This window comes from Erythrolamprus reginae, chromosome Z, assembly GCF_031021105.1.
Source record: "Erythrolamprus reginae isolate rEryReg1 chromosome Z, rEryReg1.hap1, whole genome shotgun sequence".
NCBI lineage: Eukaryota > Metazoa > Chordata > Lepidosauria > Squamata > Dipsadidae > Erythrolamprus > Erythrolamprus reginae.
The window spans coordinates 143327070-143350934 of NC_091963.1; the positions used below are offsets into that span (position 1 = coordinate 143327070).

Sequence of the window (23865 nt, forward strand, 5' to 3'; positions counted from 1 at the left end):
ACCGCAGAGCAAAAAACAGAAAAACATTTACAACATACAATGTAAAAAGCTGCAACAACCTCTATGTAGGACAAGCTGGAAGAAAATTGGCAGACAACAGCTGGCACTTCAGGAAACGTGATGAAAATCCTATAATTTCATAACATATAGACTAAAACATGGTCTCAAATTGAAGAAAATACGATCATCCTAGCCCAGGCCAAGTTCAAAAAAGCCAGGGAATTTCTATAAAGCCTCTGAAAAATGACTCATTTAAGATACTGACGAGGTGGCCGAGTGGTTAAGGCGATGGACTGCTAATCCATTGTGCTCTGCACGCGTGGGTTCGAATCCCACCTTCGTCGTTCATTTTTTAATTTTTTTTGATCAAATACTGATAAAATAGAACCAATCCGAGGGCGCGCTAAAATTAGAGATTAAACTGGTTGCACCGGTCATTTAAACGGTAGTAGTTCGCTACTCTAACGCTGCTTGTAATTTTACAGACGCAGGATTGTATTTCAACGCTATTTTCCCTAAGCACCACGTACATTTTGCCGATCGAGCCACCGAGCTTTTGAAAACCCATCGAAATTTGCATTGGCCAATTTTTCCCAAGAGTATGCGATCCGCGCAGACACCGAAAGAAACCTTTTATTTACACTCTTAGAAGTAGACTATTAGTTAAAATTTAATTATTCCCCCACCCCCTCGAAAGACTTGGACCATTGCTATAGATTTGAAAGCTGCAGGACATTGTAAAATAGGGACTTTTGGGCGTTTTTTAAAGCGTTTAAATGGACTCTGAAAAAATTCCAAAAAAATGAAGCCAGCTCTTTTCTGGAAGCGGTGAATGGCTCTTAAAAGAGCCGTAGAATACTTTTTTCCAGCCTCTCCGCACACCCAAGCCTGGGGCTCTTTACGCCCTCTCCCCGCGGATGCGGCGGGCCAGCTGGATGTCCTTGGGCATGATGGTGACGCGCTTGGCGTGGATGGCGCAGAGGTTGGTGTCCTCGAAGAGCCCCACCAGGTAAGCCTCGCTGGCCTCCTGCAGAGCCATGACGGCCGAGCTCTGGAAGCGCAGGTCGGTCTTGAAGTCCTGCGCGATCTCGCGCACCAGCCGCTGGAAGGGCAGCTTGCGGATCAGCAGCTCCGTCGACTTCTGGTAGCGGCGGATCTCCCTTAGGGCGACGGTGCCCGGCCGGTAGCGGTGAGGCTTCTTCACGCCGCCCGTGGCCGGAGCGCTCTTCCGCGCCGCCTTGGTGGCCAGCTGCTTGCGGGGCGCTTTCCCGCCGGTGGACTTGCGAGCCGTTTGCTTGGTACGAGCCATCCTTCCTCTAAGTGCTCCGCCGCAGCAGCTCCAGCTTCTTCTCCTCCTCGCCGAAATTCGAATGAATGAGGAACGGGTTTTCGCGGCCGTTCTTTTATAGCCGGCTTTCTCGCCTCTGATTGGCTGGCAAAGAAAGACGGGTTCGAATGTTCGTGATTGGTCAGAATTAGAAAACCAGACGAGGCCTAGAACAGGGTTTCCCAACCTTGGCAACTTGAAGATACCTGGACTTTAAGTCCCAGAATTCCTGGGAATTCTGGGAGTTGAAGTCCAAATATCTTCAAGTTGCCAAGGTTGGGAAACACTTTCCTAGAATCCTAACCAAGTGTCAATGTAAACAGGTTAAAAGAATTACAAGAGAAGAAATGATAATTTCGGAGAGGGGCGGCATACAAATCTAATAAATTATTATTAATAATAATAATAATAATAATAATAATAATAATAATAATAATAATAATAATAATAATAATTTAAAAAGTTATGGAATGTGCCAGATGGAAATGTTAACCAAAAAGTTAGAAGGGAAAGAGGAAACAGATTATTATAGAGTTTGGGATAAATTCTACAATTGGTTAAAACAAAGAAATAACCAATTAAGTGAAATTAAATGTAAGGTTTAAAAGATCAATAATTGATATGTTTATTTTTTTTAAATTGAAACTACCGTAGATCTTTCTGTTTCTTCTTTTTCCCTTTTTTTGAATTTTTCTCTCCTTATGAATTGTACAGTATCTACAATAAATGTAGACAAAAATGTTATCAATTAATGTAAAAATGTATGCAGCTCCATATGTGCTTCTGACAAAAATTGGGATGTAAATCATCCCGGATGTGTGTGTGTTTTTCTTTTATGTTTGTGTGTTTTTCTATGTGCATTTTATTTTAAATTAAAAACAATTTTTTAAAAAAAGAATTGCAAGGGACCTTATAGGTAAGTGGTCTCCAACTTTGGTAACTTTGAGACTTGTGGACTTCAACTCCCATAGTTCCTCAACCAGGAAGTCCACAAGACTTAAAGTTGCCACGGTTGGAGACCCCCTAATCTAGTCCAGTACCATCGCCACCCACCCACCCCAAAAAAGTAGGAGACCGTGCATCGTGTTATTATTTGCTTCTGGAAAATATAATTCTCCATTCTTTGTGGACTTGTTTCTAAGCAGGTGAAATGACTTGATTCTACATGGTAAACATATGTCCTCATTATGGTCATGCGATCTAAAAAGAGACATTTCCGAAAGAGGAAAAAATGCAGAAAAAATGCTTTCTTGGAGAGTGGTGTGGTGTCATATTCTATTTAGCGGAACCCTTCTTTCTGGAGAATTTCATAATACATAAGAGAAGAAAAAGCATTATCTTAAAATGTGTTTAATGTACATAATTGTCACAAAAGGTTTCTTTTCTATAAACTTATTGCAAAGGGCCTCATCAATAGTAATAAGGTATAACCTGTAAGATATAGACTGAGTTGTGGAGATGAAATATGTGTGGGAAGTACACCCCAAAAGGACAGTGCCAGAAACCTCACAGCACCAGAAATCTCACAAAGCAATGCCAAGAGACTCAAGCCAGTACTTCCCCCTTTAATTAAGAAAATCAAGAAACACTGGCTGAAAGGAAAACTCAGAGCAACCCTGCTGAAGACTATTACAAATGTAACAGAAAAGTAATAGAAAAACCTAATTAGAACCATTAAGATAAGGGGAAATCAGGCTAGAAATAAACACTCCAAGGTAAACAAAAACTCCCTCTTCCTGCCCCTGACAGGATTAACTATTAGGACAAGATTAAATGGCCAAGAACAGGATTAACTCAGAAAAGCAAAACCAGGGCAATCAGAAACCCATCAAAACCCATCAAGCTGCAGGAGCTACAAAGGGGAATTAAACATGAGTCACACTCCCCAAAATTGCTTGCAAGCCAGGAACTCTCAAGTTATGTCAAGTTAAGTAAGCGTTGGTGGTATAGTGGTGAGCATAGCTGCCTTCCAAGCAGTTGACCCGGGTTCGATTCCCGGCCAACGCAAAAACATTTTTTTAAGGGGCGTGCATAAGTGCACAAGCATGCCTCCCATCCCCTGTCCTATTGTCTATTCTGTAACTACATTTTCTTCTATCACTATATCTATATCTCTTCTTCTACTACTCTTCCTATGTTTTACATTATTCCTACATCTTCTCCTCTATTCTTCCATTGATTGATGTACTATGTGTATACCTCCTGTAACCTCATGGTGGTGTGGACAAAATAAATAAATTAAATAAATAAATAAATACAAATTTAATAAATTAATTAAAAAATTAATTAAATGACACTTTTTTCTTCTTGCCTTCCTACATTAAAAGAATTCCACTTTCTGACAGCTAGATTCTGCATCTTTTTATTCTCAACGTTTGTGGTGTGTCCCAGACAGTTGGGTACAAACTCAGGGAATTTCTTCCAACATATAACTTACCAGAAGTAGACAAATCTATGCTCATATTGATTTGGGTCAACCTGGAGGAATATTTTGGTTATTAGATCAAGGCAGTTAAATATTCCATGTCATCAACAGACAGACTATTTTTTTTCTAAAATTACTTATGTCTTAATATCAGGTCTTCATTATTATATTTCAGATGACAATGTTGGAAAGTTGGACTGTGTAGTTTAACTGCTACTGTTGCAAATAGTCAATATTCTTCTCACCAACTAATACCTTATTTCAAAAAAAGAAAAGCATTAATGAATTTACAAAGCATTTTTTTAAAAGTTGAATTGTGTAGGTGAACCAATATTTGAAATGCTGACTGGGGAATTCTGGAAATTGAAGAACACATATCTTCAAGTTGCAAAATGTGTGTGTGGGGGGAAAGCATAGTACAGTACTAGAGTATCTATAAATGGTCTTTTTACTTTGGAGCAGGGGAGAGGAGGGGAAGGAGAGGAGAGGACAAGACTGCTTGCCACATGTGATTAGACACAATAGGATATTGTCTCCAGTGCAGAAGCTCTCAATGTACATGCAAAATGTCAGAGTAATGATAATCATAAGGTTGAAAAGTGTTTATTTGGATGCCAGAAACTTCAGCGATAGCAGCTCCTTGATTTAGGAATGGAGGGATTTTTATAGGGTTCTGAGATGCTCCAGGGGAGTTGTCAGAAATAGTGAGCCTTGTGTCTTTTGCTATTCTAATGGTGGTGGGTTAATCCTATTACAGTATGTCCAAAAGGTCATGTCCTCTCCTTAAAGCTGGGTGGGGAATGTAGATTTTAGGATCCTTTGTTTTTTTTACTTTGAATCCTTCCAAGGGAGCTGGACTGAAGGCGTTTTGTTTATGAATATGCAGTCCAGAATTTATTAATAGGCACAAAATATCCATCTCTAAAGACTGGAGGCATGTTTTTGATAGCAGGGAGACTAGGACTGCTTTCTGTCTCTTAAGAGCATGTTTCTTTATTTCTCCTTTGGGGATATATATTTTTTTTCCTTTTTTAATATTCCCCAAAATATTCCATTCTCTTGTATGGGTGGTGGGTAATAAGTAGATGGGTGGGAGGGTAATAAGAATTAATTAAAGACAAATTTTAAAAAGCGTGTTTGAATACAACACATGGAGATGGATAAACAATTGGCTGACCAGCCGCACCCAACGAGTTGTCCTCAACAGTTCCAAATCCACATGGAAGAAGGTAGGCAGTGGGGTACCACAGGGTTCTGTCCTGGGCCCTGTGCTCTTCAACATTTTCATCAATGACCTTGACAAGGGAATAGAAGGGGAACAAATCAAATTTGCAGATGACACCAAGCTGGCAGGGGTAGCCAACACCCTAGAGGACAGGCTCAAAATACAGAAAGGCCTAGGCAGACTAACACTGTGGGCCCATACTAACAAAATTATATTCAATGTTGACAGAAGCAAAGTCCTTCACCTAGGTAAAAAAAAAAACCTAGAGACGCATACTGCCTACCAGAAACCCCACTTAGCAGTAGTGACTGTGAAAGGGATCTCGGAGTCTTGGTGGATAATCAACTAAACATGAGCCAGCAATGTGCAGCAGCGGCCAAAAAAGCCTATACAATCCTAAGCTGCATCAACAGGGGAATACACTCCAAGACCAGAGAGATATTAATACCATTTTACTATGCCCTGGTCAGACCACATCTGGAGTACTGCATCCAGTTCTGGTCACCACACTTCAAAAGAGACATTGAAACTCTGGAGAAGGTACAGAAAAGAGCAACCAAAATTATTAGGGGACTTGAAACCAAGACTTACGAAGAGAGACTGCGGGAACTGGACATGGATAGCCTAGAGAAAAGGAGGGCTAGGGGGGACATGATAGCAGTATACAGGTATATGAGGGGTTGCCACCGAGAGGAGGGGGTCACTCTATTCTCCAGGGCACCAGAGGGCTGGACGAGGAACAACGGTTGGAAGCTGACCAAGGAGAGATTCAACCTGGAAATAAGGAACAACTTCCTGACGGTCAGAGTGATCAACCAGCCTGCGGAGGTTGTGAACTCTCCAACTCTGGACACTTTCAAGAGAAGATTGGGGTGCTGTAGGGTTTACTGTTCAGGCAGGGGGTTGGACTTCATGACCTGCATGGTCCCTTTCAACTCAACCAATACATACAATGAGCCGGGGTGGCGCAGCAGGTAGAGTGCTGTACTGCAGGCCACTAAAGCTGACTATAGATCTGAAGGTCAGTGGTTCAAATCTCATCACCGGCTCAAGGTTGACTCAGCTTTCCATACTTCCGAGGTGGGTAAAATGAGGACCCGGATTGTGGGGGCAATAGCCTAGCTCTGTTAAAAAGTGCTATTGCTAACATGTTGTAAGCCACCCTGAGGGCGGCATAAAAATCGAATGAATGAATGAATGAATGAATGAATGAATGAATGAATGAATGAATGAATGAATACATACATACATACATACATACATACATACATACATACATACATACATACTAAAAAAGCTTCTTGGATGAGAAGCAAAACATCTTCAACGTTTTCCTTTTTTAAAAAAGCACCTTTGGGACAATCGTAATAATGACACTAATAAAGGGAGGTAACAGAGGCGATGAGATTTTGTTAAACATTGCAACGCTGGTTTCGGTAAACTTTGCTAAACAGGTTGCTTTCAGTCTGTACATGCCTGTCAGTAATTAACGAGTTGTTAAAACATCTTAAGTATGTATTATTCACGCATTAAATACTAAGACAATTTTGAGAAGCCTCCATCTTGAATAAAGGATGACTAGTAAATGCAGAAGATTGTTCCTAAATGGTGAACTCTAAAATGTAAACATGGAAGCATTTTAAAAAGGTTGGGTTCTAAATTAATAAAGTTGGGCTCCTGGGCACAATACAAGGGGGAAAAAAAATTCAATTACGTAGTTGGCAGGATTCGAACCTGCGCGGGGAAACCCCAATGGATTTCTAGTCCATCGCCTTAACCACTCGGCCACAACTACATCTGGAATGCCATCTGTCTTACAGATTCAAGTAAATAATAAAACACCTGTTCTAACTTGCTTTGTTCTCTTTAATTTCCCCCTTTGTTCTGTAGATTCATGCATTAAATACATTCATTCATTCATTCATTTATTTATCAAATTTGTATGCTGCCCCTCTCCGTAGACTCGGGGCGGCTAACAACAGTAATAAAACAATATAAACAAATATAATACAGTGGTATCTCATCTTACGAACGCCTCTTCTAACAAACTTTTCGAGATACGAACCCGGTGTTTAAGATTTTTTTGCCTCTTCTTCCAAACTATTTTCACCTTACGAACCCAAGCCGCTGCTGCTGGGATGAAGGGGTTTCTTTCCCCCCCTTTTTTTGAAGAAAGAAAAGGGAGGGGCGGCTTGGAGGGGGAAAGAGTTTGCATTAACAAAGCTAGGAGAACGGAGTGCTTGCAGAGGCACTGAAAGGGTGTCTTTTGAAGAAAGAAAAGGGAGGTGCACCCCCTTAACTTTCTTCCTTCCCACTCACCCTTTAGCCTAGCCTTGCTTCTTCCACCCGCCCCCTTTAGCTGCTCCTCCCTGCCCTCTGTTCACCTCCCTTCTAAAGTTTGGGATTTTCCTGAAGGATTTGCACGCATTATTTGCTTTTACATTGATTCCTATGGGAAACATTGTTTCGTCTTACGAACTTTTCACCTTACGAACCTCCTCCTGGAACCAATTAAATTTGTATCATGAGGTACCACTGTATTTAAGTTAATTTTAAAAGAAACCCCCAATTTGTATTATTCATGCCTTAAATACTAGGACAATTTTGAGAAGCCTCCATCTTGAATAAAAGGTAACAAATGCAGAGGATTGCTCATAAATGGAAGCATTTTTAAAGGATTTGGTCCTAAAATTGGGCTCCTGAGCACCATAAAGGGGGAAAAAAATTTCAATTACGTAGTTGGCAGGATTCGAACCTGCGCGGGGAAACCCCAATGGATTTCTAGTCCATCGCCTTAACCACTCGGCCACAACTACAACTGGAATGCCATCTGTCTTAAAGATTAAAGTAAATATTAAAATGCCTGTTCTAACTTGCTTTGTTCCCTTTAATTTTCCCCTTTTGTTCCGTAGATTCCATGTTATTTCTTGAGATGCAGGAGAGAAGAAAGAAAAACTTGGTAGCAGTGTTTCAATATTTGAGGGGCTGTCACAAACAGAAGGGGGTCAAACTACTCTCCAAAACACTGAGGGAGGCCAGGACAAGAAACAATGGATGGAAACTAATCAGGGAGAGAAACAACCTGGAATTAAGAAGAAATTTGCTGATAGTGAAGACAATTAACCGGTGGAATGGCTTGCCTTCAGAAATTATGGGTGCTCCATCACTGGGGGGTTTCTAAAAAGAGAGAGTGGACAGTCACTTATCTAAAATGATATAGGGTCTCCTGCTTGAGCAGGGGACTGGACTAGAAGACCTCCGAGGCCCTTTCCAGCTCTATTCCGATTCTAAACTCTGTTAAGATATACAGTGCGTGTTTGGGAAGCTCACTGGCCTAATGCCAGGCTAGAACTAATAATAAAAATGATTAATTTTAGGAATCTGGTTCCAGAGCAAATGGGCAAATTCAAATCTGCTAAGTAGGAGGGTCACCCAGAAGAATGAATGAATGAACGAATGAACGAACGAACGAACGAACGTACGAACGAACGAACAAATGAATGATTGAATGAATATATGAAGGAATGAAGGAATGTATGAATGAATGAATGAAGGAATGAAGGAATGTATGAATGAATGAATGAATGAATGTATGAATGAATGTATGAATGAATGTATGAACGAATGAACAAATGAACAAATGAACAAATGGACGAATGAACAAATGAATGAATGAATGAACGAATGAACGAACAAACGAACAAACGAATGAACGAACGAACGAATGAACGAACGTATGAACGAATGAACAAATGAACGAATGTGGGAATGAATGAATGAATGAACGAATGAATGAATGAACGAATGAACAAACATGTGAATGAATGAATGAATGTATGAATGAATGAATGTATGAATGAATGAACGAACGAACGAACGAACGTACGAATGAACGAATGAATGAATGAATGTATGAATGAATGAATGTATGAATGAATGAATGAATGTATGAATGAATGAATGAATGAATGAACGAACGAATGAACGAACGAACGTATGAATGAATGTATGAATGAATGAATGTATGAATGAATGAATGTATGAATGAATGAATGAATGAACGAATGAATGAACGAACAAACGAACGTATGAATGAATGAATGAATGTATGAATGAATGAATGAACGAATGAACAAACCAACTCAGTACCCGAAGTGGGGTATGTCATAACCTAGCAGGGTTACATTGGGAAAATACATGTGTTGCTAAGCACCCAGCCCTCCCTGTTCCTTGCTGCATGGCCAACACAGTGCTACAAAGAAGGCATGGACCAGGGCCCCAGAACTGGATACTAAACTGATGTCTCTGAAGATATGAGAGAATGTCATACTTTCGCCAAGGTGCAGCCTTTCACTGTATGCTCTTTGTCTGTGTCTTCTGGAATGGTCTATTATGGGGGCTCGCAGCTGGCAACTCACTGTGGGTTACTCACAAATCCAATTGAGAGAAAAGCCTCGGACAAGAAACTTGAAAACAACTTTTTCTCTTTGGTGAAGCAACCTAATCCAGGATGACTCTTTTATTGAAAGCAAACAAAGAAAGGCAGGCTTCCGTGATGCTACATTTCACATGGGTCTGTTACACCAGTTCAAACTCATAACGTATTAAGCGTACAAAATATAACCAATAAAAATCACACAACTTGTGCTACGTTTCAAAGTGCTGATGCATGAGAAAAAGAAAGCGAGAGAAGGGTCCCATCAGCCCACCTCATGATATATATTGTTGCACTTTTCTTAGGCTAGCATCAAAGAAGGCAAGATAAGAGTGCTGGGAAAGAGAATATTGCGAGAGAAACTGGGTCATCATACATGTCATGCTCAAGGTCTATGCTTTTCGCACGCACATTCCAAGACACTAGTTCCTGCGTTCCCACAGTCTATTCTTTGTACAAATAAAAACTGGTACTTTCCTCAAGTTTCTTCTTGGATCTCTCTCTCTCTTTGGCATTCTGGCGACTTTGGGACTTTGCACCTCAATCTTGAATAGACGGTTGACCAGAAGACTGCTAGTAGATGGTGAAATGTAAATATGGCAGCATTTTTAAAAAGTTGGTCCTAAATTGATAATGTTGGGGTCTAAAGGAGAAGCAAAGGGGAAAAAATTGATTGCGTAGTTGGCAGGATTCGAACCTGCGCGGGGAAACCCCAATGGATTTCTAGTCCATCGCCTTAACCACTCGGCCACAACTACAGCTGGAATGCCATCTGCCTTAAGATTAAAGTAAATATTAAAATACCTGTTCTAACTCGCTTTGTTCTCTTTAATTTTCCTCTTTCATCCTGTAGATTACTGTTCAGATATACAGTGGTACCACAAGATACGAACCCCTCGTCTTACGAACAACTCAAGATACGAACCCGGGGTTCAGAAAAAAATTGCCTCTTCTTACGACCTTTTTTCGTGTTACGAATGCCAAACCTGAACTTCCGGGTTTGGCGTTCAGAGGCTGCTGGGAAGCCGCACGGCTGTTTTAAAAGGTGACAGCCGGGCTGGGGGGCTTCCCAGCCTCCGAACGCCGAACGCGGAAGTTTGGGTTTGGCGTTCGGCGTTCGGCGTTCGGGAGGTCACTGAGAAGCCCCCAGGCTGTTTTAAAAGGTGACAGCCGGGCGGCAGCGGTTTTTTTGTGGGGTTTTTTTTGGGTTGCACGGATTAATTGACTTTACATTGTTTCCTATGGGAAACAATGTTTCGTCTTACGAACCTTTCGTCTTACGAACCTCCCCCTGGAACCAATTAGGTTCGTAAGACGAGGTATGACTGTACTGGTTTGGGAAGACCAAATGCCAGGTTACAACTAATAATAGTATGAGGAATTTTAGGAATTTGGTTCCGATGCAAATGGGCAAAATTCAAATAGGCTACGTACTGGTACCACTTGACTTACAACAGTTCATTTAGTGACCTTTTGAAATAACAATGACTGACGACTGTTTTTCACACCTAAAATCATGGCAGCGTTCCCATGATTAAGTGATCAAATTTCAGGAGATTGGAAACTGACTTGTATTCCTGACAGAGAGACTAGAATAGAAATAGAAAAATGGATAGGAATGGAATAGGAATAGGAATAGAATATAAAATGAAATGGAATTGAGAATACAGGAGAAAAGAGAAAGACAGGAGAGGAGAAGGGGAGGGGAGGGGAGGAGAAAAGAGAAGAGGGCAGGAGAGGGGAGGGAAGAGGAAAGGCAAGGGAGTCTACGGAGAGGGGTGGCATATAAATCTAATAGATAGATAGATAGATAGATAGATAGATAGATAGATAGATAGATAGATAGATAAATAGATAAATAAATAGATAAATAAATAGATACATACATACATACATACATACATACATACATACATACATACATACATACATATATTTCTCTCTTTTTGGCATTCTGGTGACTTTGGGACCTTATACCTCCATCTTCAATAGAAATTTGACGAGTAAATGCAGAAGACTGTTCATAGATGATGAAATGTAAATATGGAAACATTTAAAAAAGGTTGGTTCTAAATTGATAAAGTTGGGGTCCTGAGCACAATAAAAGGGGAAAGGAAGGGGGAAATTTTTTTTGATTGCGTAGTTGGCAGGATTCGAACCTGCGCGGGGAAACCCCAATGGATTTCTAGTCCATCGCCTTAACCACTCGGCCACAACTACAACTGGAATGCCATCTGTCTTGAGATTAAAGTAAATATTAAAATACCTGTTCTAAAATACCTCTTCAGGGCAAAAGTAGATCCAATCTCTTTTGCTTAATAATAAATTTAATTTTCCTGAAGTTTGCATCTACCGTGAGAAGGTTAAGATTGCCAACTATCACAGCAAAAGGCGAAAAACCTTCTGGGCACCAAACCCAACTGCAACTTTTGTAACTTTGTAAATAACAAACTCAGCAACTTGAGATCCATCTCGCCACTAAAAGGACCCAACAACAAAGAATGCTGCAGGTCAAAAGCTAACTTCTTCATCCCATTATTTGACTCAGTCTTTGTAACCAGCAACGGCTCATGCCCAAAGTTCCTTAGATGTAGCACAAACACTCACAACGATTTAACACAAATAGACTTCATTGAAGGTAACATTGAAAAAGCACTACACGGCCTAAAACCTTCTACATAAATCAGGCCTGATGGACTATGTGCATACTTTCTAAAAAAGCTCTCTATAGCCATAGCTGAATCGCTAAACATAATATTTGTAAAATCCTACAGGATCAGTTCCCTACCAAACCTATGGTCACTAATCATGATCATCTCCATCTTCAAAAAGGGAGGTCCCAGTCTAGGAGAAAACTACAGACCAATCTCCCTATGCTGCATCATATGAAAAGTCAGGGAATCAATCATAAACCAATCCACTACCCTTCACCCAAGAAACTAAAATTCTGCCTGGTGCACCAGTTGCGGCCCTATTTGGACTGGGAGTCACTGCTCACAGTCACTCATGCCCTCGTCACCTCGAGGTGCGACTACTGCAACGCTCTCTACATGAGGCTACCTTTGAAAAGTGTTCGGAAACTTCAGATTGTGTAGAATGCTTCCAATGCTTCCAAGATCTGCCCACGTTTCGCCAACACTCCGCAGCCTGCACTGGTTGCCAATCAGTTTCCGGTCACAATTCAAAGTGCTGCTAATGACGTATAAAACCCTACATGGCATCGGACCAGAATACTCCAGGACCGCCTTCTGCTACATGAATCCCAGTGGCCAATTAGGTCCCACAGAGTTGGCCTTTTCCAGGTCCCATCGACTAAACAATGCCGTTTGGCGAGATCCAGGGGAAGAGCCTTCTCTGTGGTGGCCCCGGCCCTCTGGAATCAACTCCCCCCAGAGATTCAAATTGCCCCTACTCTTCCTGCCTTCTGCAAGATGTTGAAGACCTATCTATGTCACCAGGCATGGGAGGAATAACTATCTTGTCTCCCCAGCACCACCTTTTTTTCTGACTGTAATATAAGAGAATGGTATGATTGTGCAGTAATGATCGTTTTTTAATATTTATGGGTTTTATATTGCTTTTAACTTATATTGGATTTGTACTTTGTATATTGTATTGCTGTTGTTGCTATACGTGTAACTGCTTAGCATATGTAACTCAATAAAAGAGAGTCTTGGTCTTCGGATTGGGGTCGTGTCACTTTGAACCAATGCTGTGTGCGTTGCCTTCTTTCATCCCCAAGGCCGACCCACTGGTGGGGGGTTGGAAACCCCTCAACGTGCCACCTGTGGCATCCGTGCCATAGGTTTGCCATCACTGCCTTAGACTATCCACTGTCGACCTTGCCCGATTCCTAAGAGGTCAGTAAGAGGCACGCATATAAGTGCACCAGTGTGCCGACAGTCCCTGTCTTAATGTTTCTCTCTTACTAGTACCCATCTCATGCAGTGAAGGGTTTAATTTTTTTTTACTACCACATTGTGGGTGTGGCTTATTTTGTGGGTGTGGCTTGCCCAGCCATGTGACCAGGAAAGAGTGGCTTGACGATCATGTGACTGGAATGGCTTAAAGGTCATGTAACTGGCTTGAAGGTGAAGGTGAATGGCTTAAAGGTCATGTGACTGGCTTGAAGGTGAAGGTGAATGGCTTAAAGGTCATGTGACTGGCTTGAAGGTGAACTTGACATCACTCATGTGAAGGATCTGGGTTAGGATTAGGGTGCCTGGCCTCTCCTCTCCTCAAAGAGATACAATTTCCCTATCTATTTACTATTACTGAATATCCAAAATATGCTATTTAATTCTGTGTACTGTATATATGCATATGTATACATACATATTACACAGAGGCACATAAAAATATACATTGTCCTGCTATACACATACACACGGACGCACAGCTCTTCTGAAATTATACACATTCAACCTCATTTACTGAGATAGGAAAAACATACCTAGAGACAGAAAAGAAAAAAATTCAATTTTTTTTTTAGCGGTTCTGCGTAATTGACCATACGTGTTGGAGCCTATCACTGATCTCATGTATATAAACAGTGTTATATCTATGTATTCTATCAATATGTACTTGACTGACTGACTAACATAATGTAATGTAACATAATGCAACACACACAACGAAACACAACATAACATTAAGAAAAATAAATATTTTCAAGGAAAATACAGTACTGTATACAGTATACTATACATAAATCAAGGACAATGAACTAATCACTTTTAAGCATCCATTTATATGAATATGAGTGAAACAAATGAATCCCAACAAGGGTTCCATGGTGTAATGGTTAGCACTCTGGACTCTGAATCCAGCGATCCGAGTTCAAATCTCGGTGGAACCTAAATTTTTTTACATTAACACATTTATGGATTCAAGAGGTCCTTCTATTTCACCCTTCTTCTCTGGGGAACCCTGGGAAGGAGAGGCTTCTCTTTAATACATAAATATTTTTAGCCCAAGCCTACTAAAACAGAGACAAAAGATGTGTAGGATTCGCTACGTTACGCTGCCATCTAGCGGCCGCGTGGGTTCCTGCAGGTCAGAACTGCCTTTAATAAAACACGATTGTTTCGGTGGCTTTGTAGGATTAATATATTGTACCTTTAATTATACACGCGTGTAAAAGATCCTATGTGGGTGATTAAAATGCAGAATCGAAATCCAGGGCTGCCTGGACACAAATAAACAGGAATAACAACTCCATTGGGAGAAGAAGGGAGAATTCAGACGTGAAACGTCGTTTAAGGCAGTGATTCCCAACCTTGGCAACTTGAAGATATCTGGACTTCAACTCCCAGAGTTCCCCAGCCAGCATTTGCTGGCTGGGGAATTCTGGGAGTTGAAGTCCAGATATCTCCAAGTTGCCAAGGTTGGGAAACACTGGTTTAAGGACTCAGAGTTGGAAACTCTCTGAGCTGTTGAAACAAATTACGTAAAAATAATAATAAGGGGGGAACTGCATGGCCCTCCTGAACCGAGACTCAGCTTAATTACTCAGCTTAATATCTCCGGGACCGCCTCCTGCCGCACGAATCCCAGCGACCGGTTAGGTCCCACAGAGTTGGCCTTCTCGCGGTCCCGTCGACCTAAACAATGTCGTCTGGCGGGACCCAGGGAAGAGCCTTCTCTGTGGGGGCCCCCGACCCTCTGGAACCAGCTCCCCCCTGAGATTAGGATTGCCCCCACCCTCCCTGCCTTTCGTAAACTCCTTAAGACCCACCTTTGCCGTCAGGCATGGGGGAACTAAAACACCTCCCCCTTGCCCATGTTGTTTGTTGATTGATTGACTGTGTGCCTGTTTTTTATATATACAGTGATCCCCCGCTCGTTGCGAGGGTTCCGTTCCAGGACCCCCCGCAACGAGCGGGTTTTCGCGAAGTAGCGCTGCGGAAGTAAAAACACCATCTGCGCATGTGCAGATGGTGTTTTTACTCCCACAGCGCTAGCGAGGAGCCGAAGATTGGGGGCAAACAGCCGCCCCGCCCCCATGGAGGGCTTCCTAGCAGCCCCCCAAACCCGGGTTGGGGGTCCGGGGGGCGCTGGCTCTCGGCGCTTTTGAGCTGAGTCCGGGAGCGAATTCGCTCCCGGACTCAGCTCAAAAGCGCCGATAGCAAGCGGCAAGGAACGGCTTGTCTCGGCGCTTTCGAGCTGAGTCCGGGAGCGAATTCGCTCCCGGACTCAGCTCAAAAGCGCCGATAGCAAGCGGCAAGGAACGGCTTGTCTCGGCGCTTTCCGAGCTGAGTCCGGGAGCGAATTCGCTTCCGGACTCAGCTCAAAAGTGGCGAGAATGAACGGCGTGGGCGGGCGAAGGGCGGGCGGCAGCGAGGAGTTTGCGTGGGCGGTGGGGGAAACTCCTCGCTGACGCCAGCAAGAGGGGGAAGACTCAGGGAAGCCGCCCAGCAGCTGATCTCCCGGTTGCCATCTACGCATGCGTGCCCCGGGTACGCATGCGTAGATGGTATTTTGACTTCCGGGTTGAAAAATAGCGAAATAACCCTGTTCGCAATGGTTGGGGACGCCAATAAACGGGGGATCACTGTACTGTTTTTTATGAGATTATTAATTTAAATTGTAACTGGATGGGTGGGCATTGGATTTGGTATTCTGTACTGTACTGTTTTTTTATTATTGTTGTGAGCTGCCCCGAGTTTGCGGAGAGGGGCGGCATATAAATCCAATAAACCTAACCTAACCTAACCTAATTAATTAATTAGAAATGTTTAATAACCCCCCTAATTACGTTTCTAAAATTGAAAGTATATTAAGAAATGTTAAAGACCCCTAATGTTTATGAAAACGAAAATATATTAAGAAATGTTTAGACCCCTGTTAAAGTTTGTGAAAATGAAAGCGTGTTAAGAAATGTTTAATGACCCCCTAATGATGTTTGTGAAAACAAAAGTGAAAAAAAACTCACTCTCCCCGTCAGGGAATCGAACCCTGGTCTCCCGCGTGACAGGCGGGGATACTCACCACTATATCAACGAGGAACAGCTGTTCCTATCTTTTCTGAATGCTTCTCTAAAGCGACATATCATTTGGAAACTGAAGGATGTTAAATTGATATTCATTTCTTTTGCTTTTCCAGTGTGTCACGTCTGTATCCTCGGGCGACTGGAATTTGCAGGTTTGGCTGCTTTTAAGCCCCGAGAGAAAGGATATGGGTCTCAAAATGGGTGAGCAGTGCAGTCAGGTGGTAGGAAAAGCAAGTAGGATGCTTGGCTGCATAGCTAGAGGTATAACAAGCAGGAAGAGGGAGATTATGATCCCGCTATATAGAATGCTGGTGAGACCACATTTGGAATACGATGATCAGTTCTGGAGACCTCACCTACAAAAAGATGTTGACAAAATTGAACGGGTCTAAAGACGGGCTACAAGAATGGTGGAAAGTCTTAAGCATAAAACGTATCAGGAAAGACTTCATGAACTCAATCTGTATAGTCTGGAGGACAGAAGGAAAAGGGGGACATGATCGAAACATTTAAATATGTTAAAGGGTTAAGTAAGGTCCAGGAGGGAAGTGTTTTTAATAGAAAGTGAACACAAGAACAAGGGGACACAATCAGGTTAGTTGGGACAAAGATCAAAAGCAACATGACAAAATATTATTTTACGGAAAGAATAGTAGATCCTTGGAACAAACTTCCAGCAAATGGGGTTGGTAAATCCACAGTAACTGAATTTAAACATGCCTGGGATAAACATAGATCCATCCTAAGATAAAACACAGGAAATAGTATAAGGGCAGACTAGATGGACCATGAGGTCTTTTTCTGCAGTCTTCTATGTTTCTATGATATCTCTACGTTTAAACATTAGCACAAACCACAAATTGAGTGAGGCGAGGTTATGGGGAGCACCCTCTGTCTATTCTCAGATGCACCCTTTCCATGACTCCACAGCAAGTAAGAAAGCCCAAATGCGATTGTTATAAAGCTGGGCTTGTCCTGGCAGAACTTGGGGGAGGGGGGGCAAAATCTTGGAAAGATCAAGAGTTTTCAAGAGGCAATTGAACTTTCTGGGGGGGGGGGGGTTTGAAGATGTTTCGCTTCTCATCCAAGTGAGGTACTAATATTACTCTAGAAGGAAGGGAGGAAGAGAGGAAGGGAGGGAGGGAGGGAGGAAGAGAGGAAGGGAGGGAGGAAGGGAGGAAGGGAGGGAGGGAGGAAGGGAGGGAGGGAGGGAGGGAGGAAGGGAGGGAGGGAGGGAGGAAGAGAGGAAGGGAGGAAGGGAGGGAGGGAGGGAGGAAGGGAGGGAGGGAGGGAGGAAGGGAGGGAGGGAGGAAGGGAGGAAGGGAGGAAGGGAGGGAGGGAGGGAGGAAGGAGGGAGGAAGAGAGGAAGGGAGGGAGAAGGGAGGAACGGGAGGAAGGGGAGGGAAGAGAGGAAGGGAGGGAGGGAAGAGAGGGAAGGGAGGGAGGAAGGGAGGGAGGGAGGGAGGGAGGAAGGGAGGAAGGGAGGGAGGGAGGAAGGGAGGGAAGGGAGGGAGAGGAGGAGAGGGAGGGAGGGGAGGGGAGGAGGGAGGGAGGAGAAGGGGAGGGAGGGGAGGGAGGGAGGGAGGGAGGGAGGGAGGAAGGGAGGGAGGAAGGGAGGGAGGAAGGGAGGGAGGGAGGAAGAGAGGAAGGGAGGGAGGAAGGGAGGGAGGAAGGGAGGGAGGGAGGGAGGAAAGGGAGGGAGGGAGGGAGGAGGATGGAAGAAGACAAATTGATGGAAGTTGGTTTCTAGGAAGGAAGGAAGGAAAGAAGAAAAGAAGGAAGGGAGGAAGGAAGGGAGGAAGGAAGGAAGGAGGAGATGGATGGAAGAAGACAAATTGATGGAAGTTGGTTTCATTGAGACTCTATAAAGCATTCAGAGAAGAGCAAAGAAGATGACTAGGGTACTGTAGGCTAAACATAAGAACCGTTTCAGGAATAGGCATGGTCAGTCTGGTGAAGAAAAGGACCAGGGGAGATACGATAGCAGTCTACCAATATTGTGCGGGGGGGCTGCCACAAAAAGGAAGGGGTCAAGCTGTTTTCCAAGGCACCCAAATGCCAGACGAGGAATGATAGATGGAAGCTGACCAAGGAGAGATTCAAACTAGAAATAAGGAGACATTTTCCGAGCATGAGAACAATCAACCGATGATACAGAAGTTGCCTCCAGAAGTTGTGGGAGCTTCATCACTGGAGGCTTTCAAGGAGAGGACTGGACTGCCATTTGTCAGAAATGGTGTAGGCCTGGGGTCTTCTGCCTGGGTTGAGCAGGTTGGACTAGATGACCTACAAGGGTCCCTTCCAACTCTGTCCATCTATAATCTGAAATATAAGCTTCCTCAGCTTCTGATTTCAAGAATCAACTGGACTTTCTGGTTTTTCTTGGAAGACGTTTCGCTTCTCATCCAAGGAGCTTCTTCAGCTCTGACCTGGATAACTGAGAACCTACATAGACGTCATGGATTTTATGCCCAAGGAAAAGAGCCATGGGAGGAGGAGGAGATGGAAGAAGAAGAAGAAGAGGAGGAGATGAAGAAGAGGAAGAGGAGGAGGAAGAAGAAGAAGAGGAGGAGGAGGAGAAGGAAGAAGAAGAGGAAGAGGAGGAGGAGGAAAAGAAGAGGAAGAAGAAGGAAGAAGAAGATAAGGAGGAGAAGGAGAAATGAAGATGAAGAGGAGGAAGAGGAGGAAGGGGAGGAGGAGGAGGAGAGGAAGAAGAAGGAAGAAGAAGAAGAGGAGGAGGAGGAGAAGGAAGAAGAAGAAGAAGAGGAGGAGAAGGAGAAGAGGAAGAAGAAGAATAGGAGGAGGAGAAGAACTGGAAGATGAAGAGGAGGAGGAAGAGGAGGAAGGGGAGGAGGAGGAGGAGGAGAAGAGGAAAGAAGAAGGAAGAAGAGAAGAGGAGGAGGAGAAGGAGAAGAAGGAAGAAGAAGAAAAGGAGGAGGAGGAGAAGAAGTGGAAGATGAAGAGGAGGAGGAGGAAGAGGAGGAAGGGGGGAGGAGGAGGAGAGGAGAAGAGGAAGAAGAAGGAGAAGAAGAAGAAGAGGAGGAGGAGGAGATGAAGAAGAAGAGGAAGAGGAAGAGGAGGAGGGGAGGAGGAGAAGAAGAAGAGGAGGAGGAGGAGGAGGAGGAGAGGAGGAGGAGGAAAGGAGGAGGGGGAGGAGAAAAAGAAGAAGAAGAAGAGGAGAAGGAGAAGAAGGAAGAAGAAGAAAAGGAGGAGAAGGAGAAGAAGTGGAAGATGAAGAGGAGGAGGAGGAAGAGGAGGAAAGGGGAGGAGGAGGAGGAGGAGAAGAGGAAGAAGAAGGAAGAAGATTAAGAGGGAGGAGGAGAAGGAGAAGAAGGAGAAGAAGAAAGGAGGAGGAGGAGGAGAAGAAGTGGAAGATGAAGAGGAGGAGGAGGAAGAGGAGGAAGGGGAGGAGGGAGGAGAGGAAGAAGAAGGAAGAAGAGAGGAGGAGGAGAGATGAAGAAGAGGAAGAGGAAGAGGAGGAGGGGAGGAGGAGAAGAAGAAGAGGAGGAGGAGGAGGAGATGAAGAAGAAGAGAAGAGGAAGAGGAGGAGGGGGGAGGAGGAGGAAGAAGAGGAGGAGGAGGAGGAGATGAAGAAGAAGAGGAAGAGGAAGAGGAGGAGGGGAGGAGGAGGAGAAGAGGAGGAAGGGGAGGAGGAGGAGGAGGAGAAAGAGGAAGAAGAAGGAAGAAGAATAGAGGAGGAGGAGAAGGAGAAGAAGGAAGAAGAAGAAAAGGAGGAGGAGGAGGAGAAGAAGTGGAAGATGAAGAGGAGGAGGAGGAAGAGGAGGAAGGGGAGGAGGAGGAGGAGGAGAGGAAGAAGAAGGAAGAAGAAGAGGAGGAGGAGGAGATGAAGAAGAGAGGGAAGAGGAGAGGAGGAGGGGAGGAGGAGGAGAAGAGGCGGAGGAGGAAAGGAGGAGGGGGAGGAGAAAAAGAAGAAGAGGAGGAGGAGGAGGAGAAGGAAAGAAGAAGAGAAGAGGAAGAAGAGGAAGAAGAAGAAAGTTTTTAAAAGGCGTTTACCGGTATACTGTATAAACAATTTATTTAACCACAAGAAAGTCCAGTTGCCTTTTGGAAAAAGCATCTCTGGCACAGGCAGGACTGAGACGACTCAGAAACCCCATAGAATTGTTAGAATACTTTAGATCTAGAAGAGAAGAGAATTCTTTATTGGCCACGTGTGATTGGACACACGAGGGGATTTCTCTCTCTCTTCATCGAATTTGCAAAGCCTCCTGGCGCAACGTGGCACAATTCGAGGCTTGGGAAGCTTCCAAGGATCTTTTTTCAGCAGGGATCAAGAGAAGGCTTGACGGTGGCTGGGTGGATTCCCTTTCCTCCCCCCCTCCCCACCCTCGCGAAGCAAATCCACAGTCTGGGGCTACCTACCTTTCATTGCAGGCTGACCGTGAGAACGAAAGGGCAAAGGCTCTGCCTTAATTCCCGCACGAGAGGAGGCGATGGTGATGTCATAAGCCTGAGAAGGGGATGACGGGAAGCTACTTGTAGGACGTGGCTCGTTGGTCTAGGGTATGATTCTCGCTTCGGGTGCGAGAGGTCCCGGGTTCAAATCCCGGACGAGCCCATTTTTCATCCGCAAGATTTTTTTTTAAAATTATCATTATTTGTCCGAAAACCCTTCGGCTGTTAGGTCTTGCTGTTTTGAAACAAACGAAGCACCAAGAGGCTGACTAAGAGGAATACAGACGTTGATTTTTGGGAAGGGAGGGATGAGAGAAGGAAGGGAAGAGATGCAGGAAGAGAAACATGGAAATTGGTGTCTAGAAAGAAAGGGAGGAAGGGGAGAGAGTGGGGAGGGAGGAAGGAAGGAAGGAAAGCAGGAACAAAGACGGTGGAGGAAGGCAAAACATGGAAGTTGGTTTCTAGGAAGGAAGAGAGGGAGGATTCATTAAACCATCCCAGAAAGATGAGTGTCCAGTCTCTGTTTGAAGACCTCCAGTGAAGGCGAGCTCACCACCTCCTGTGGGCAAACTGTTCCACCAGTTTATCACCTGTTGTGGTTAGCTCTGGCCCAGCTCCTGCCCCAAGGACTGTGGATGTGGGGGGAGACATCCACATGCTGCAGGCCTGTTTTGCCCCCCCCCCCCCCGTGGAATCTGTTGATGAAGGCTCCTCTGACCAAGAAGACATGAGTGACAGGGAGGAGGAGAGTGGGGCAGACAGCTCAGAAGGAAATCAATTATCTAGATCCTCTTTGTATTCAGAACAAGAGTTAATGATACAGCCACGCATGCGGAGAGCGATGCATAGGCAACAACAACTGAGATTATTATCAAAGAAAATGAGGCCACCTGTGGTTGGGGTGGGGCTGTGGTCATTAGTGAGGCTGCTATAAATAGCAGCCTGTGGGTTTGGCCATAGTGGAGGATTATCTGATCGTTGTGTTTCGTGACTGCTTTACTGACTTTGACCTTTTGTGTGCTGATTTTCCCCCGCTTTGAAACTAAACCAGGGCAAAGTGTGTTTCACTTTGTGAAAGAAGGAAGGACTGTGAATTGCCTCACAGCTGCAAGTTAAGTATCACAGAACTGATAAGGGACTTGTACAAATTACCAGTTTGTTTGGAGACGAGTGCTCTTTGCTATCCCAAAAGAGGGCTTAGGTTAAGTGAATTTTCATTATAAAGAACATTGTTTTGAATGTTCAAACATGTGTGTGTCTGAAATTTGTACCTGTGATTTTTTGGGAGGATTCCACCAGAGAGCCCGAAAGAACAATCACCCTTACCATTAGACAGTTTTTTCTGATATCTCATCTAAATCTGCTCCCTTGCAGTTTCATTCCATTGTTTCCAGTCCTTCCATGTGCTAATGAGAACAATGCTGATCACTTTGCTCTGTGACAGTCCTTCAGATATTTGTAGACAGCTATCAAGTCTCCTCTCAGTCTTCTCCTTTGCAGACTAAACATCTTTTAACCGTTCCTCATAGGACATGGTTTCAAGACCATTCACCATCCTTGTAACTCTCTTTTGAACTTGCCCTAGTTTATCAATGCCCTTTTTAAATTGGGCCCCCCAGAACTGAACACAGTATTCCAAGTGTGGTCGTACCAAAGTACTGTATAGAGGAATAATTACTTCATGTGATTGCGATGCTATGCTCCTCTTGATTGATTGATTGATGGATTGATTGATTCATTGATTGATTCATTGATTGATTCATTCATTCATTCGATTTTTATGCCGCCCTTCTCCTTAGACTCAGGGCGGCTTACAACATGTTAGCAATAGCACTTGTGAACAGAGCCAGCATCTTGTCCCCACAATCTGGGTCCTCATTTTACCCACCTCGGAAGGATGGAAGGCTGAGTCAACCTTGAGCCGGTGATGAGATTTGAACTGCTGACCTTCAGATCTACAGTCAGCTTCAGTGGCCTACAGTACAGCACTCTACCTGCTGCGCCACCCCGGCTCCTGCATCCCAGGATTATGTTTGCCTTTTTTGCAGCTGTTTCACACTGTCGACTGAGGTTTAATCTGTGATCTACCAATACACCCAGGTCCTTCTCACCTGTGCTGCGGCTCAGACATATTCCTCCCATTCTATATTTAGTTTGCTTTGGTAGCCCTGGAGCATTAAAAATAGAGCTGTAGGAGGAAAAACCCCAGGCCAAAAATGGGGCACAGACAGAAAATGCCCTCCCCCAGCTCCATTTTTGCCAGCAGAGGCACCACAGGTCAGTCCTTTGCCATTTCCAAGCCAGATCTAAACACCCTGCAGGCTGGATGTTGAACTTGACACACTCCTGTCTTGCCATCTGCAAACCTACTAAAGCCGACCTGCTTGGTTTCATCATCCTTTTCTCAGCATTTACAAAACATGGCTGAAATGGATGTGTTTCATTTTTCATGGAAAGACAACATTCCTAAACCTGGGAGTAAGATCTCATGGAACTGGGATAAGGAAACGGCATTTGAGGTGGCAATTCTATTTTCTATCCTTATTCAGGAATGGGCGGCATAGAAGTATAAATAAATAAGTAAGTAAGTAAGTAAGTAAGTAAGTAAGTAAGTAAGTAAGTAAGTAAGTAAACAAACAAAGAAATAAATAAATAAATAAGTAAGTAAGTAAGTAAGTAAGTAAAGTAAGTAAATAATTTCATTTCAGATTAATTTCCATCAATTTGGTGTCCCTACAATCAGTAAAAGGCTGTCAATCTGCGGCAATTCTTATAACCGTATTCATATTTATCTAGTAACGCTAAATCATTTACCATATTCCTGGAGGGGTCTGTAATATGGTAAATGATTTAGCATTACTAGATAAATGGTCAAAGCAATGGAAACTGCAGTTTAATGTTTCCAAATGTAAAATAATGCACTTGGGGAAAAGGAATCCTCAATCTGAGTATTGCATTGGCAGTTCTGTGTTAGCAAAAACTTCAGAAGAGAAGGATTTAGTGATTTCTGACAGTCTCAATATGGGTGAGCAGTGTGGTCGGGCG

General features: G+C 43.7%; 1 protein-coding gene and 9 non-coding genes across 10 annotated transcripts; 4 read left to right on the forward strand and 6 right to left on the reverse strand.

Moving 5' to 3' along the window:
- The first annotated feature begins 262 nt into the window (after positions 1-262).
- Positions 263-344, forward strand: TRNAS-GCU (transfer RNA serine (anticodon GCU)). Its single transcript has one exon. It is a non-coding gene; the product is annotated as a tRNA-Ser (tRNA).
- A 331-nt stretch (positions 345-675) lies between these two features.
- LOC139175929 (histone H3) lies at positions 676-1346 on the reverse strand. The gene has a single exon (XM_070767325.1). The coding sequence runs from the start codon at positions 1307-1309 to the stop codon at positions 899-901; it is 411 nt and encodes a 136-aa protein (XP_070623426.1). The 5' UTR covers positions 1310-1346; the 3' UTR covers positions 676-898.
- Positions 1347-3262: 1916 nt separating this feature from the next.
- TRNAG-UCC (transfer RNA glycine (anticodon UCC)) lies at positions 3263-3334 on the forward strand. Its single transcript has one exon. It is a non-coding gene; the product is annotated as a tRNA-Gly (tRNA).
- A 3356-nt stretch (positions 3335-6690) lies between these two features.
- Positions 6691-6772, reverse strand: TRNAS-AGA (transfer RNA serine (anticodon AGA)). Its single transcript has one exon. It is a non-coding gene; the product is annotated as a tRNA-Ser (tRNA).
- A 939-nt stretch (positions 6773-7711) lies between these two features.
- Positions 7712-7793, reverse strand: TRNAS-AGA (transfer RNA serine (anticodon AGA)). Its single transcript has one exon. It is a non-coding gene; the product is annotated as a tRNA-Ser (tRNA).
- A 2295-nt stretch (positions 7794-10088) lies between these two features.
- TRNAS-AGA (transfer RNA serine (anticodon AGA)) lies at positions 10089-10170 on the reverse strand. Its single transcript has one exon. It is a non-coding gene; the product is annotated as a tRNA-Ser (tRNA).
- Positions 10171-11550: 1380 nt separating this feature from the next.
- Positions 11551-11632, reverse strand: TRNAS-AGA (transfer RNA serine (anticodon AGA)). The gene has a single exon. It is a non-coding gene; the product is annotated as a tRNA-Ser (tRNA).
- A 2566-nt stretch (positions 11633-14198) lies between these two features.
- Positions 14199-14270, forward strand: TRNAQ-CUG (transfer RNA glutamine (anticodon CUG)). Its single transcript has one exon. It is a non-coding gene; the product is annotated as a tRNA-Gln (tRNA).
- A 2077-nt stretch (positions 14271-16347) lies between these two features.
- Positions 16348-16419, reverse strand: TRNAD-GUC (transfer RNA aspartic acid (anticodon GUC)). The gene has a single exon. It is a non-coding gene; the product is annotated as a tRNA-Asp (tRNA).
- Positions 16420-20912: 4493 nt separating this feature from the next.
- On the forward strand, positions 20913-20983 carry TRNAP-CGG (transfer RNA proline (anticodon CGG)). Its single transcript has one exon. It is a non-coding gene; the product is annotated as a tRNA-Pro (tRNA).
- The last annotated feature ends 2882 nt before the right edge of the window (positions 20984-23865 follow it).